The 16,105-nt window shown below is 45.3% G+C and overlaps 1 protein-coding gene across 1 annotated transcript; it reads left to right on the top strand.

Annotated features, from left to right (window-relative positions):
• The first annotated feature begins 1,251 nt into the window (after positions 1 to 1,251).
• Positions 1,252 to 16,057, top strand: rasgrp4 (RAS guanyl releasing protein 4). Its single transcript, XM_079166539.1, is given in 20 exon segments — positions 1,252 to 1,593; positions 7,746 to 7,903; positions 8,821 to 8,957; positions 8,960 to 9,048; positions 9,050 to 9,086; positions 9,088 to 9,107; positions 9,109 to 9,222; positions 9,327 to 9,458; positions 9,577 to 9,718; positions 10,542 to 10,715; positions 10,822 to 10,938; positions 11,732 to 12,007; positions 12,092 to 12,172; positions 12,503 to 12,607; positions 12,746 to 12,855; positions 12,973 to 13,120; positions 13,234 to 13,270; positions 13,530 to 13,661; positions 13,765 to 13,931; positions 15,032 to 16,057. Coding segments are annotated over 20 exon segments (2,304 nt in total). The 5' UTR covers positions 1,252 to 1,576; the 3' UTR covers positions 15,143 to 16,057.
• The last annotated feature ends 48 nt before the right edge of the window (positions 16,058 to 16,105 follow it).

Consider the following 16,105-nt stretch of genomic DNA (forward strand, 5'->3'; position numbering starts at 1 on the left):
TCACATGTGGGGAGAATGCCACAGGTTAAATTAAAATGCCGTCATCATGATGTTTAACTATAATACAAATGTGGGCCACTAGCCTGTCTGTTTTTTTCAGCATGTGTCAAATGTCTTTAGATTTACCAGCTGAGTTGATTGCAACTCTTCCTGTTTTACAGAACCATTGCTTAATATTACAGTAAGATTACCACATTGCCAGGAAATATAGCATTAAGAACTTTTTTTTTCTTCTCCTGTGACATTTCCATCTTCCCTGGTGAGTTCTTCACTGATCTACTTTCTAATTTGTTGGTGTTTGGGACTCGGCGTGCATTGACTGCAGGATTCCTGCTCGGTGCATCTTTCCCTGCTTTTGAATGCCATGTCGCCCACTCTCTCTGCCAGCCAGTCAGCTTCCTGCAGCGAAGAAGCCACCTCTGCAGACTCGGGGACATTAATGTCCCCTGTTTGGTCGCCTCTTCCTCTTGGTGCGTTAAAACAAGGATGCCATTGAGTCTCCCTGTCCAGCTGCACTGCCACATTCACAAGCACAAACACTACCTCCCTGTGTGATCGCTTGCTCCCCTGAGAAATGACAGAGAGAGTTAAAAAAAAAGAAGAAAATGAACAAATCAGGGTGATGGACGTGATTCAGGGGACGCTTGAGACCCTGGAATAAACTAATCTAGGAGGGGAGACGCGTGTCAGTATTCAACAATGTTATCAGACGTCTGATGATTTCTTTTCAGGAGCCGATTCTTTTGCCAAGTTCAGGCAATGCCCCCACAAAGACTGCATAAAAAAAAAGTGACACTGAGGTGTGGCCTATTTGTTTTGGTTTTCTGTGTTGATGCTCTGAAAAAAAAAAAAAAAAGAACCGCAGATGTCGCTTCCTGGAGTAGCCTACACTGATGGTGCTCAGATGATTGCTCATCACATCTCCCTCTTAACTCTCCTCCTCCTTCCTCTACGGGTACTGCATTTGTGTTCACTATTCTCTCTCTCCCCCCTCTCTCCCCTCCCCCTTAGGCACCCACACACACACATACAAACACCCAAACGCACACACAGAAACTGATGCGAGTTCCCCTATCTGTCAGAGCCAGTTCCTCCATTTAAGATGCTGACTTGTTTTGTTGAGGGGGCAAGTGAGTGACTTTTGTTGGCTCTTGAGCTCAACTTTTGAGGCTTTTTTTTTTTTTTACTCTCAGCATGTTGCAGGCGGAAGGAGCGTGATGTCTGATTTGTGGCTGACAGATACCTCCAGATAGAAGAGAGAGAGAGAGAGCGAGAGAGAGAGAGAGAGAGAGAGAGAGAGAGAGAGAGAGAGAGAGAGAGAGAGAGAGGCTGACTGACACAGAGCGGATTGATAAGCAGTGGAGCGGAGTCTAGTCGATGACCGGCAGGTAGGCAGCCCTCAGCCCCAGCAGCTCTCCGTCCTGTGCCCGCTCTCGCTGCCCGGGGTACATTAACACATAGAGGAGGAGGAGGAGGAGGAGGAGCGGGGTCAACCATGGAGCTGTAGGGGACACGCTCAGATGCCCGTGCGGATTACCAGTGGAGGAGGAGTGCCGCTGAGGAGAAGAGCTCTGCAATGAACAAGACCAAGAGGTAATTAAAAAGAGAGGAGAGCGAACCAAAAGTGAGAGAAGCCCGGCGCACTTGGACCCCCACTTGCAAGTCTTAGCAAGTGTTGAGTCTGAGAATGTGTCAGCAAAGCTTGTGTGCAGCCGAGACGTGTGAACCTGTGAGGTTATGAGAGGCAGTGTGGTTTGTGCAAAGGGCTCCTGGCAATGTGAAGAGAAACGAGGTGCATTTAGTTTGGTGTGTTCTCGGCCACTTTTATGAAACTTGACAGTGTGCTGTGGAGACAAGAGAGAGAGGCTCGAGTGTTCAAAGAAAGGTTCCACAGACACACATGTCACATACGCAGCGCGGCCACAGCTAATGTGTTTGACCTGTATGTCAGTGAAGAATACCAACACCTCAAAATGGTTTGTGTGTATACAACACAAGCGTGCTCTGACATTCAGCAGTTGCTCACCTTTCCATGGAAATGTGTTCTCCATTTACATGTCTGTTCTTGATGTGTATTTGGTTGTGTGTGTTTTTTTGTTTGTTGTTGCAGTAGATCTTAGATACTGATGTGTTTTCAGTGGTACTTTTTTTTCTGTACTGCTGTAGTTTTGACCGCAGCTCTTATCAGATTCCCTGGAATGACAGGGTTGGGTGTCGAATGTTAAGGTAGTCAGCTGCGTGTTATGTGTGATTCATCCACCTGAGTTTAAGGTGGACTTGGCGGAGCGGCCGCGCTGCTGTTATCTTCATACTTTCGTTTTTCTTTAAAACAATTTCAAACGCGCATTTCTCAATACCGAGTTCACTTTTTCAAAAGAAGAGTTCACACAGGCAGCACAGCAGAAGCCGATGCCTAAACGCAAACTGTTTTCTCACTCAAACAAAAAATAAAAACGCTGTTTACATACTATTATAAAACCTGTTAAATGCACATTCAAAACCATAAAAGCACCAAAATAACATGAAATGACTGTCAAATTAGACTGATAAAAAAATATACTACGTAGTGCTACATCTAAAAGACATCTAGAAATTTGATTTAAATTCTCCAAATATAACTTAATTGGGACACACAACACAGACAAAGTATTTCCATTCATCTTTGAAAGACCTGTGCCAGGTGACAGTTCAGGTGGTTTTGTAACCGTATGTGACGTTGCACCGTCCTCCCACTCACAGACTGGTTTACAGCCCTGTGCAGGATGGTGTCACCTGTGCTTCCGCCTTACTCTCCATTCCTCATCTCCACAGAGGAAATATTTTCCTCATGTTGGTGGGCAGTTGATTACTCCCCCAACCACATCATGGGATGTCCCCACGGGACGCAATACATGCTGGATGTCTGGACATAATCTGCTAAAGATTGCCGGTGATGGATCAGAAATATTCTTTCCCGGGTGTTTAGTGAAAGAGGACGTAAGGTGTGGATGAGAACAGGTGGCCCAATGCAAAAGACAGGGATTTATATATCTGTAGTAATTCTATTCAGTCTATATAATTATATAGTTTTGTTGTGCATTGCTGGAAATACTTTTGCTTTTTTTTTTTGCACATGCAAAAATAGCAACCAAAAACAAAAGCCCATTAAAGCATGCTGCAGCATTTCTGATTCCTTTTCTGTGAGGCGGCACAATTCGTGCAATGAAGAAGTGACCCTTTTTGTTGCAATGGAATCTTGGTTCATGCTAAATAAATAGATAAAGATAATTCAATATTGATCCATGTTGTAATGCCACCTGTTGATAGTGGGTTAGTTCATCGTGTGATGAGGGACAAAGGGATCCTGTTTTGGTTGCAGCACTGCATTATGGATGTTTTATTAACTGTTGTGCTGAATTGAATGTAGGTTAAGAGAATCAAGAAATGTGGGACAAAATGGCAAAATGCACGTCCCTATGACATGAATCGTTATATTTAAGGTTGAAGACTTGGTTTAAGGTTGGGTTAGGTTTAGGTTTAGGTTTAGTTTTAGTTTTAGGTTAATGTTAGGGTCAGAGTAAGGCTTGGGATTGACGGTTCAGGTAATACTCCAGGAAATGAATGTAAGTCAATGTAATGTCCCCAAAAGTCATGAAAACAGTACTGTGTGTGAGTGTATGTGATAGTGTGTGATAGTGTGTGTGTGTGTGACAAATGAAAGATGGAGAGAAAGCACACATTGGTACTGATAGCGGCAGAAGTTCCACAGGTATGACTTCATTGTCTAACTGATTGGTGGCTTCAGTGCCAAACAGTTTATACCTCGTGAATGTTCACTGCAATGTTCCTGATGCCAACCACAATGGTTGGTACAGTGGCTTTATTGTTGCACCAAATGCATGAACGGATCGGTGCAATAGATGCAGAGGGAACAAGAACGCAGGTTGTGAGAGAGAGAGAGAGAGAGAGAGAGAGAGAGAGTGAGAGAGAGAGAGAGAGAGAGCAGCTCACAAACAAGGCCTTCAAAGGGCCCTGGCTTCAATTAATCAATTAAGAAAAGAAAGAGAGGAATTTGCATATCCCCCCGCCAGTGTGAGAGCGAAAGAGGGAGAAAGGGGAGGAGGGGACTGGATCTGTAGCCAGGAGTCTTGACACGGATGGGAAAGGGAGTGAGGGGGGGAGGAGGGGAGGGGGGGATTTCCAAAGGGGGGAAAAAAAGGAGAAGCTGTTTCCTGAATGGCTTGAATAGAGCAAGGATGAAGGAAGAGGAAAACAAGTGGCTGAAGTGAGGAAAAAGGAGGCGTGGAAGGTCTTCCTCAAACCAAATCAGTGATATGATGGACCCAGACTCGTTCAGTAGTTCAGAGAAGAGGCTGCTCTGGGTTTTGTCCTCATTGTCATTCACAGGAGGATTTCCCATTTCCACTGTCAGCGGCGATGTGTTTCCGTGGACGCACAGTTAAACATTATTATGTTGTCTTAGGAAAAAAAGGGGAATGCAAATGGCCAGACTCCAGCACACGCTGACTGTATTTACAAACAGCTCTCTGTCTCTTAAGCCGGGCCAGGCTCATTACACAGAAAAGATAGAGCTGCGACCTGCTCGGCACTCTGGGGGAAATTCCCTGACAGACGTCGTGACATCAATAACATTTCCCCATCAGCACTTCTGTTTGTAGTAGCGAGCGTGCGTCCTCTCTTGTCAGACAGACAGATTCACTCTGAGTCAAAGGGAGAGATGACAGGTTGTAAAGGGCACTGAGATAAGAAAGCCACCGGTTTACCAAAAATGTACAGCGATGAATCAATCGTTTCAGTTTTGCACTTTATAAAACACAGACTGGCAAAAAGGTACGCACGGAGATATTCATGCGCACATTTAGAAATGGAAATGCATTCGTCAGTCAAAAATGCAAAATTGTGCACTTGTTCCAGACAAACACATGAGACTTTACCTGGAGCTCTGGGGACATACGATAGGGATGATCACAGTTTGTTGATATTTTGAATCAATTCATCATTCATTGAAAACCTACAGTCATATATTCAACGACAGAAGGACCAGCAGTGCTGCACACTGATGATTATATCTGTCCACGTTGTAAAGACGAGTCAATACATCCATGCATTTCCAACGTGAGCATTTTGCATTGAAAATCTGAACACTACTAATTCTAAATAGAATATAGTACACAGACACCAAAAAAAACATTTTGTTGGTAACTTAAAAGTAAACATGAATTACATTTTCTTTCTATTGTACGCATTTTTGAAAAGAGGCCTTTCGCTGCTCTGTTGGTTTCCATTGTTGTCGTAAAGAGGAACTCACCTGTGGTATTTTTAAAGCGCTTACATCCTGAATGACAAGTCGAAAATCAAGCAATTAGGTGTTCAGGCATGTATTTTGGTCACTTGGTCACGTGTTCAATGTTTTGGAGACTTGAACCGAGGTTTTATCTCTCTGAGTGTCAGTCTCAATAACGGTGCTTTATGTGTCATTTTAGTGTGCTTTTACAAATGACAAAAAAAAAAAAAAAAAATTTGAAATTTCTCAGAAACGAAATCCGTTTTAAGGAGCTCAGGAAAACTACAAGCTTTAGGCGTCTTAAGCCCTTTTGACATTGTTTACTGGTTGGCTAATTCTCTCAACTAACAGAGGAGTCAAGTGAAGTCAATATTATTTACACAGCCCCTAAAATCACATATTACACATTAGCCTCAAAGGGCTTTACAGTTGGGACAGAAAACTACAAGGTCTGAGGTTAGAGGGGTCTAACTAGTCCTTCCTCTCATCCTAAAGCATGGACATCACCAAGCATGCCATGAGATTCAAGAACACAAGTGTAACAGGTGGCCGAGGTATAGACAGAATGAACCAGGTCACCTCCATGTGTCGTGAGACTCGCCCTGCTGTGTTGTTTAGTGTTTTGAAGTCAGTAGCCAGCTGATGTAATGAGGCGAAGAGGAAGAGGAGGAGTTTGTGTGGTGTGACAACTGTGTGAAACGACGCGTACAGGCAGCGGAGCGGCTCGTGGCACACACAGTTCAAGTCACCACGTACGCCTGCACACACAGGGTGTCCATGTGATGAGCATGTAAAGCAAACCGTGATGCTGCATGTGTGCGATGCTGAGTTTAGGCACTACATGTGTGACAAACACACGCACACACACACACACACACACACACAAAAGAAGGGGATGCAGGTCTGGTCATTCAAGGGAACTCGTCTCCAGTTCTCTGAAGTCAAAGTGTTTCCTGTTACTATCGGGACAGTCGGCCACAGTTTCACAGCCGAGATACAAGCTGTTTCTACAAGCGCACACTGGACGCTTTTTACGACGGTTACGATGATCAGGTTTCATTTCAACTTTGGTCTCGTTACCAAACGTGGCTCACGTTTCAGACCTCTTGCCTCAAGTCTCAAATGTGCAAAAGTGAGGCAGAGATAGTTTTGAAGTTTAAGAAGCAGTATGAAAAGGGCTGGTTACTGATTATTGTGAAATGCTGTCAGATGTTGCTAAACTGAGCCCCTGATCTGAAGAGGAAGCAATCGCATCATGGAACAAAGCAGTCTCATTTGTCTTTTTAAGGGCATTTGAGAAGCCCTTAATTAAAAGAGTCAACACACTACAGGAAAGAAGCGCTGCTCCCTGATCTTCATCGGCTGAAAGTTGTTGTTTTTTTGTCCTGTCTGACCACAGTCAGCATCAATCCAGCTGCAAAGGCGTGGTCCACTTGCTATGCATGACTTTCCATCACTCCTTAGTCCAGGCTCTCCCTGTTCCCAACCCTTGAGGACTTAATATAGTGATCCCTGGGAGTTCAGCCGAGGAGTCATCGTTCCTTCTCGGATGGGCTGTTTTTAGACACCTGAGGAGGTGAAACTATATTCTGAAGTAGTTTTATTTCTCATTGTTCAGCCTCCAAACGTGCTGAGCTTTTACACGCTGTCATAGTTTTGCTTTGTGCAGCGTGTGTGTTCGTCTCCTGTGTCCTCCATGCTGTAAATCACATCGCCCCACCACGTTCGCCACAACACTCTCTCGTGTGAGCGCACGCAGGCGCGAAAAGAAACCGTTTTTTTCTGAGAAAACGCTCGAGAAAAGCAGTATCGGTGTAGATGTGTGACATATTGTAGCGCTGACCTCAGGTGTGACGCAACATTGTACTTTTTCAGCCTGACTACAGATTTCTCGTGGGTGTAAAGCAACAACTCTTTAAAGGCATGCATTAACACTAGTATCTAGTAATATTAGTACGAAAGTATCGGCAACTTTGACCAGACATTTTTCTGCTATTATCTGCTATTTCAAACCACTTGACCACTCGTGGTCATTATAACCACGTATACCCTGTAAACTAATCGCATATTGCTGTGCTCTGCACTCACATTGAAAGGAGTTTAAAAACAACAAATATATGGGCTCCGTGTTCCGAAGAGGATGGGTGTTTGTGTTGCTAGCACAGCATGCAAGAAAGACAATACACCTGTCCGTGGCCGGGCCTATTACTTCCTTCCCCTGCAGTTGTTTGCAGTTGTTTTGCCAGCGCGTTATGGTCGAGGCAGCTGCAGCGCTGCAGAACAGCTTATCAGATGTGAGGGAGCTGCGTTTCCTCAGATGCTGACCTGCACTACCTCACCACACTCTGCTCTACTTATTTCTAGGCTACTTATACTCCCTGTCTGTGTCTGACTCTCTCTCTCTCTCTCTCTCTCTCTCTCTCTCTCTCGCTCTCGCTCTCTCTCTCTCTCTCTTTTTCAGGAAGCCCAATGGAGAGAGCAGGAAGCTGGTCCAGCGGAGGAGGAACACATGTCCCAGTCCTCAGGACATCACCCGGGCCCTGCAGAGCCCCAGCTCGGCCCCCAGCGCCAGCGCCGCCAGCCTGGATGAGCTCATCCAGCGCTGCCTGAACTGCTTCGGTCAGTCTCTGTCCCAGCGTGTTTGTATTTGTTCCCAAAGTTTGTCATGTGCCTTTACCCTTTATCACAGCCAGGTTATATAAATGAGGGATGAGGGAGAGTGAGGGGGGGGGGGGGGGATCCAGGGCGAGAGAGACTGACAGGGAGGGAGGGAGGGAGGGAGACAAAGGGCAGTCTCATACAATCAAGCTTTGTTTAGTTGGGCTGCAGAGGCCAACTAGCTATTCCCATGCAATGGTAAACTATACAGATCTCTCTCCTCTCTGCTTCTCTTCACTTGGTCTCACTCTCTTCATTGGTCAGGTCATCCAAATCCCCCCAAAAATACAAAAAAACATCTAGATACCCTTAGTGGTGTCCAGCACATATGTAGTGTATGTTTAATTTGCTGAAAAATGCGATAATATTAAAGAAAAGAAAAGAAAGAGAATAATAATAAAAGAAAGTGATAGTAGAGATACCAACAGCCTTAAGACAGTGACGAACACTTGGTTGCACTCTTCAAGTCCCATTATGGTACAGTGTATGATGAAAAGGTTCTTTGTATATCAAGTAATTTAGACACATTTGTCTAGACCTTTTTTTTTTCTTTATTTGCTTATTTCTACTCTAGGTCACAGTTGGATGTATCTCATACAGTAGGCCACAGGCAGGAAAACAACCGGGGCAGGTTGTCATTTCATCGCAAGGTTAACACAGACAGACACTCACACCTACAGGAAATTAAAAACAAACAAAAAACAAACAAAGCACCTGCAGAAAACCTCGGTGAAAATCTAAAACCCACCTCAAATAGAACTAAGCGACTGACAGAATTGAACTGAAATGAACTGGACTGAGCCGCCCGACCTGAGCCGACGGTGTTTGTTGTTGTTTTTGACCGCGTTAATCCCGTTGCTGCTGTGCTTCGCTTGCAGATTCGGAGGGGAAGCTCTCCAGCTCCAGAGGGACCCAGCTGGTCCACATGACCCTGATGATGCACAGTTGGGTCGTGCCGTCTCAGATGTTCGCCCAGAAACTTCTCGCCCTATATCCTCCACTGTCGCTCAGTGCAGCGCCGCCGGTCCCCACCGGTGCACTGCTCCCCCAATCACATGTCCGCGTTCATTAATCAGATCAGGGAACAGGCATGGCTTTGTTTTGTCGGGCAAAAGCAGATTTTGAAGTACGTGTCCCTGCTGCTGGTGTTTAGTGTAACGTGCTGCCGTATCTGCACACCTTGATTCTGTGTTTGGATCCTTGACTCTGTCCCTCACTTATAAGGACTGTCCCTCGGACAAGAGGGGGCCGAAGCGGACACAGATCTGCCAACTCATCAGGTGAGTAAAGGCACCGTGTCTGTCGGGACAGAAACTGCTTCTCCTGTCTCCATCTGCGGGGTTAGTAAGCCTATTCTTTGTGTTCTGTCCTGCTTCGTGGAAAGGCAGTGGATCAGCCAGTTCCCGGCGGTGTTCGAGGCGGACCCCCTCCTTGAGCAGACCATGGGGGACCTGTGGGCGCTGGTCCGCTCAGACGGAGAGGAGACGCACTCGCAGCTCATCGACACCTCCTGCTTGTGAGCCGCGTTTTGATTTTGATTCCCCGTCACGCCCCGGAGGAATTGCACTTTGCTTATTTGGCCACAAGTCAAACAATGTCTATTTGTGTCCTGTTGCTTGGCTTTCTTTTCCTAGAGGCCCTCATGTGAACATATTCCAGGCACCCTCGCCCTCTGTGAAGAAGAGGAAGGTGTCTCTGATCTTCGACCACATGGAGCCGCACGAGATGGCCGAGCACCTCAGCTACCTGGAGTTCAAGAACTTCTGTAATGTTTCGGTGAGTTTAGAGACCAATTTCTCACTTATTGCTTTTCTTTCTTTGCTTGAAGGTGCAACGTACACATTCAGAGCATTAATGTAGCAACAAACAACCAGTATCTATGTGTAGATATATAGTGGAGTAATGTTTACCTGCATTCCTCACGGTTACAGCTGATAACGCCGTCCCTACCGTTGGTGTTGTCGCGTTTGCTCTTCCAGCACTTTTGCCGTAGTTTGCACCGTTAGCTCTGTTCGCACCGTTAGCTGCAAGTCGCCGGCTCAGCCATCGCCACGTTGAGAGGCAACAGAAATGTTTCCCAATGTGGTAGTAGCACCTCTAATGAGGCTTCATCGTGTTGCCATGACTTGTAGAGATGTTGCTGCTCTCGCAAGAGGTGACTGTGCATATCATGAAGATTAAATATCACGCTTTATCCGACCAAAACAAACTTAAAATGCCAAATGTTATATCGATATAATAACCGACCCCCTGCTGGTGACAGAGCGTTTAAGAACAACACCTTCCATTGAGTTCAGTATGATATAATAATATGTATATTATATACATCTGCACCAAAATCCATTTAGCTATCAATATTTACATGCCCAGACTCGAACCCTTTATAAAGTACATGTATACAGTACATATATTAGAAAATAGCATCCTTAAGATTCTCCTTCCAGATGTTCCAGAGAATTGTTTTCTCTTTCAGTAGAAAAGCAGTTAGGAGTAGAAAATATCATCATTTGGTGACAGATGTCCACCCTGCTCGTACACCTGAGTGAAAACAGTGCTCGAGTTGTTTTCCCTGTCTGACCGCTGCTTTCCGACCGGGCAGTTCCTGGACTACCGGAGCTACGTGGTGCGAGGCTCGGTGAGGGACAACCCCGCTCTGGAGCGCTCGGTCATGATGTGTAATGGAGTGTCCCAGTGGGTCCAGCTGATGATCCTCAGCAGACACACGGCCCAGCAGAGAGCCCAGGTCTTCACTAAGTTCATTCACGTGGCCCAGGTAAACGGGCTGAGGGAGGCTCACAGGGGGGATTTTGGTTTTCGCTGCCAAGAACTATACTCGTCTGATTATAAGGAGATAACTTCATGTGTTCTTTGCTCCGTAGAAACTCCGAGCTCTGCAAAACTTTAACACTCTAATGGCAGTGACTGGAGGCCTCTGTCACAGCTCCATCTCCCGCCTCAAAGACACCTCCAACCTGCTGCCTCCTGACATCACTAAGGTTTTTCAGATATTACACATAACCGCGAGTCGGTCGGTTGATGACTGACTCACCACAGAGATTTCGTGATTACACTTTTCTTTCTTGAATCCTTCTCCTTCTTGAACTGTGACTTTTCTTCGGGGTTCACTGACTTCATGTTTGTGGATTGAATGTATTGCATTTATTCTATCTTTTCACCGAAAACAGTGTTTCTGTTTACTTCCACCTTCTCTGTCAGTCAAGATATATCTATAGATATAGATATATCTATATATATATATACGTATGTATATTAACATTAACTGTGAAACTAGTGCAGCGTGTGTGCAGGTTTCAGAAATCAGTTAAACTTAAGGGAGGGGGATAATTCAGGTACAACAGCATTTGGTAGAGGTTTCAATTCTTGTTTCCTTTTGGGTGTCAACACTTTGTAACTCCCCTCTTGAAGTTTCTTTGTCTTGTACTGATATCAATTAGTTGTTGTAGTTGCTTTGTTACATTGTTACAAAGAATAACACCATTCACACCCTAAAAGACATAATTAACATCTAGCTTGTACCAGATTCAAGACACAAATTTGTGACTTTTGACTCAACTTGAAAAAAATCCCAAAATAAAGACTTGCAACTTGACTTGGACTTAAACACCAATGACTCACGACTTTACTCAAACTTGATCTTTGTGACTTGAAAATACTCCTTATCGTTCATATTTGTATTTGCATGGCTGTACTAAAGTCCACGTAACTTTAGAGACAAGTGGCCGCTGTCTTTATTTATCGTTTCTCTCGTGGTCTTCACCCTCTTTTCAGGCCCTGAGTGAGATGACAGAGCTGCTCTCCTCGCGCAGCAACTACATCAACTACCGGCGGATTTACAACGTGTGCAATGGCTTCAAGGTGCCCATCCTGGGCGTCCACCTGAAGGACCTGATCTCGCTGAACGAGGCCCTGCCGGACTACATCAACGAGGACAAGATCAACCTCAGCAAGCTGGAGCACCTGTACAGCAACATCAGCGACCTGGTGGCCGTCCACGGCTGCACGCCGCCCTTCGAGGCCAACAAAGACCTTCTGCATCTGCTCACGGTATACGAGACATTTTATTAAGACATTCGATGAAAGAGATTCCCACGAGGGACGTCTTTAAATGATGTTCTTTTGGTGTTTCAGCTCTCTCTAGATTTATACTACACCGAGGATGAGATATATGAACTTTCGTACGCCAAGGAGCCCAGGAACACCAAGATCCAGGTCAGTAGAGCCACATGCTCCTCTTTGAAGTTGTGCTCCATCTAACTCCGCCGGACTCACACTTGTTTTGACCTCTTCTTACGAGAGGAAGGACACTTGTGTGCTCTACCGTGTGGGTGTAACTTATTTTCTTCAACACAAAAGCACAGACTCGGTGCTGTTATACATCAGAATCGGCCACATCAAAGCGCTTGAACGTTAGAGAAGCGTGTCATGTGGTGGGCGTGCCCTTTTTTCTTCTTCTTTCCCCTCTTCTTCTTCTTCTTCTTCTTCTTGTTTCTCCCATGTTCAGTCCTTTCGTGTCTCATCCTTGCATCTGTCTGTCCACAGCCCGTAGCTCCGGTTAAAGCACCCGTAGTGGCAGAGTGGGGTTCAGGGGTCACCCCCAGGCTCGACCCCAACACCATCTCTAAACACGTCAAGCAGATGGTGGATGTGAGTATTTGACACTGTAGCAAACCCTCCCGCCTTCTTTCACTTCCTTATTACTCGGCAGGCCCAAAGCAGAACTAAACCAACCGCTCTCTGACGAGCGGGCAACCGCGTATCTGATTGCTCTGTCGCCCCCTGCAGTCCGTGATGAAGAACTACGAGCAGAGCCAGGACGGCTACATTGCACTGGAGGACTTTGAGAAAATAGCAGCCAACTTCCCCTTCTCCTTCTGCACTCACGAAACTGACAGGTGAGGAAGCCGCCCACACGCACGGAGGCCATCAAATAAAAAAAAAATCACTTACTCACTTTTTGTTGTCGCACTTTTAAAAAAAAAACACAAAAAAAACCCTTGTTGTGCGTGCAGGGAGGGACAAATCAGCCGTGAAGAAATCACGTCTTACTTCATGAGGGGAATGTCTATATGTGCCAAGCTGGGCTTCAACTTCAACGCACACAACTTCCATGAAACCACGTATAAACGGCCGACGTTTTGCGAGACGTGTGGAGGCTTTGTGAGTATCCGTTGCGTTCATTCTTATTTTTTATATATATATATATATATACAGTATATATTAATGGGCAACAAAGCTGCAATATCACATGTACCATGTCTGTCCTCTTGTAGCTGTGGGGAGTCATCAAGCAGGGCTACCACTGTAAAGGTAAGACCACATGTCATTTCATCCTGCAGCGCAATCAACTTCATCAGTTCACCTGTTTCACAAACCCGTCTTATCTGGCACGGCAGATCATTTAGGTCCAGCTTTGAGAGATATCTGTCTCTCAGGTTCCTGCTGATTTGTTTTTGCGGTGCTCCGAGCGTTAAATCTACAGAGCCTTTTGTGATTTGGGGTGAACTGATCCTTTACGTCGCAGCGCTTCCTTTAAAGCCTCAGCATTTTTGTTTCTTCTGTCTCTCAGACTGTGGGATAAACTGTCACAAACACTGCAGAGATCTGGTGGGAATGGAGTGCTTGAAGAAGCACAAAAACACGACGGGGTCCTGCCCGTGCACCCCGGCCCCCAACTCAAGAATCAAGGGTAACAGCTGGAGTACGTCCTTATCTCCATCACACTGCAGAACACACAACAGCCCTAAAAGCCCCTGCTTTTGAAATGACCCTGAACCCCTGATGTCTTACCGTTCCCCCGTCAGGTTCAGAGGAGGAGGCCTTTGTTTTCCCCCAAAGCAACGAGACAGAAAACGACGAGGGCGTGTCGGACCGCTCCACTCAGACCGATCCTGGAGTGTGGACGCCGGAGAAGAAGGACAAGAGGGGAAACCACCACAACTCTCTGGTGCACGCATCGCCGGAGAGAAGGGTGAGACAGAACGCGAGTCCCTTCATAGGGGATCACACGGGAGGACAGAGCAGCTCGACCTCTTCTGGTTTTATTGTATCACAAATGCTCATGAGCTCAGCGTCTATGGAAATATCTGTGGAGAAGCTACAGAGCAGTGAGTCACTGTCCGGTGCTACTACAGGAGCTGATCAATGAGTCTATCTAGCCTCAACGTGTGGAATCTTTCTATGAGCTTAGGATCTTTCAAAAATGATCTTGATAGCATAAGTTTGGACACATTCGACACACTGTGTCTTTGCCCTCTTAAAGCTCCTGCAGCACACGTTTTCTCTTAGGTTGGTGGCTTTGACCTCTGGTCTAAATTCCCGAACACAACACAGCAAACTAGGGCACAGAAATAATCCTTTCTGTACCCTGGTTGTCCTTTCCAAAAGTACTGATGAGTATTAGGGCCAGGCATAACCACAACAAATACATGAGCGAAGGAAGATGTTTCATTGTGTGTATTCACCCTAATAGTTTGATTTATTCACAGAAGTTCAAAATGTGTTCTCGTCTTCTCATCTTTATTCTACAAATGGTATTTCAACTTTATTCTCAAATAAAAAATATAAAAGTTTTCTTATGCCTGGCACTAATCCTGTAAGGTCAACGTTATTCTCGACATTTCCACTTTATTCTCATAATGCAAAATAATGTTCTCTTTATGCACTGCACTTATAACCTTCTATACAAAAGTCAATCTGTGTCATTTACAGTAGAGAAGCTACTGAGTCTATCGAGTTTTTAAGTTCAAAGGAGGTGAATGGAATTTTGTCTTTGCTGATCTAAGAATTGAAGAATTACATTTGACAAATTCCAAAGCAGCATCTCTCTCTAGAAACACTTCGGTAACCCACAGAGCTCACTGTCAACAGGCTTCAAAGAACTATTTCCTCCGGAGATGAAACAAACTTTGCGTGGCTCCCAACCGCCACTGTGACGTCAGAGATGAAGCAAAACTTTTCAAATAACCTTTCGCACTAGGAAGTTAAAAAAGGGGTTTTCTTCCACGATAAAACATTCTCTCTTGAGTTTGAGAAGAACTCTCTTGATTTTGTCTTTTCTCTGTCGTCCAGGTCAACACACTGCCACACAGAACCCGAGGCTGCTCCATGCCCGTCTCCTTCCTGCAGGAGAAGATGGAGGAGCTGCATCTCCACAAAGACAAGAGCAGAGAGCCGGACTGAGCGCTCTGACTGCCCCCCCCCCCCCCCCACACATCATGGACAAAAAACGCCCCAGACACCACCACCTTATCTGACACGCGCTGCCTCTGACTGGTGTTGGACTGATGACATTTTACTGGCCATTCGCATCAGAACGCCGGCAATTATGTGTATAGACTCCCTTGTGTTTCAAGTGCGATTATGACGTGTTATTTTATTTTTGTCAGTCTTGTGAGTTCAGCTGAATGTTTAGGCTTCAAGCACCGATTGTCCTGCTGTAATTTATGAACACCTCACTGTGGGTTTTTAGAACAGGTGCCTTTGTTCTCTGGTGCTAAGACTCAACCTCAATCCATTAGGTCATTTATGACCTCAGACCGGAGTTTCCTGGTCCTATTTACACATCACACATCCAGGGTAGGAAATAAACACTAACCGTTGAAATTGTCACTTTGGCAGCTATATGACAACTCTGCTCATGGATTTGGAAAGTAAGCCAGCAAGCTTTTAGAATTTCTATTTGTTTGGCTTAGTGTCGGGTGATTTGAAGATATAACATGAGACAACTTGTCGACCAGTAGATATCGCTATACTGTGTATGAGGTATCTGCTCCTTTATTATCTCTGGTTACATCAGGCCTGACAATTCAGTAAATCACTGAAGCCCTTTAAGGGCAATAACGGATTTACAGCATTCTAGCATGTGATGATAATATATGACGTTGTTCATATCGCCCATAGTGAAGTTTAATTCATAAGCCACCCTAGCTAGCAGTGGAACATGTTAATTTCCTGCCCTGTCAACATTTGGACTTTCACACAGTTCAACAGGACTGCACTGGAACGATACGGCTTTTTAAAAGCTAAATGCTTGTTTTGTTTTATCCTTTGTCTACAATGTCGATCTTGTTGAAAATAAGAAAGATACACCAGCAACGATAAATCACGCAGTTTGTGTTGTGTTTGAGTTCACATTCAGAGGGA

Source organism: Pholis gunnellus, assembly GCF_910591455.1.
Source record: "Pholis gunnellus genome assembly, chromosome: 9".
Classification (NCBI taxonomy): Eukaryota; Metazoa; Chordata; class Actinopteri; order Perciformes; family Pholidae; genus Pholis; species Pholis gunnellus.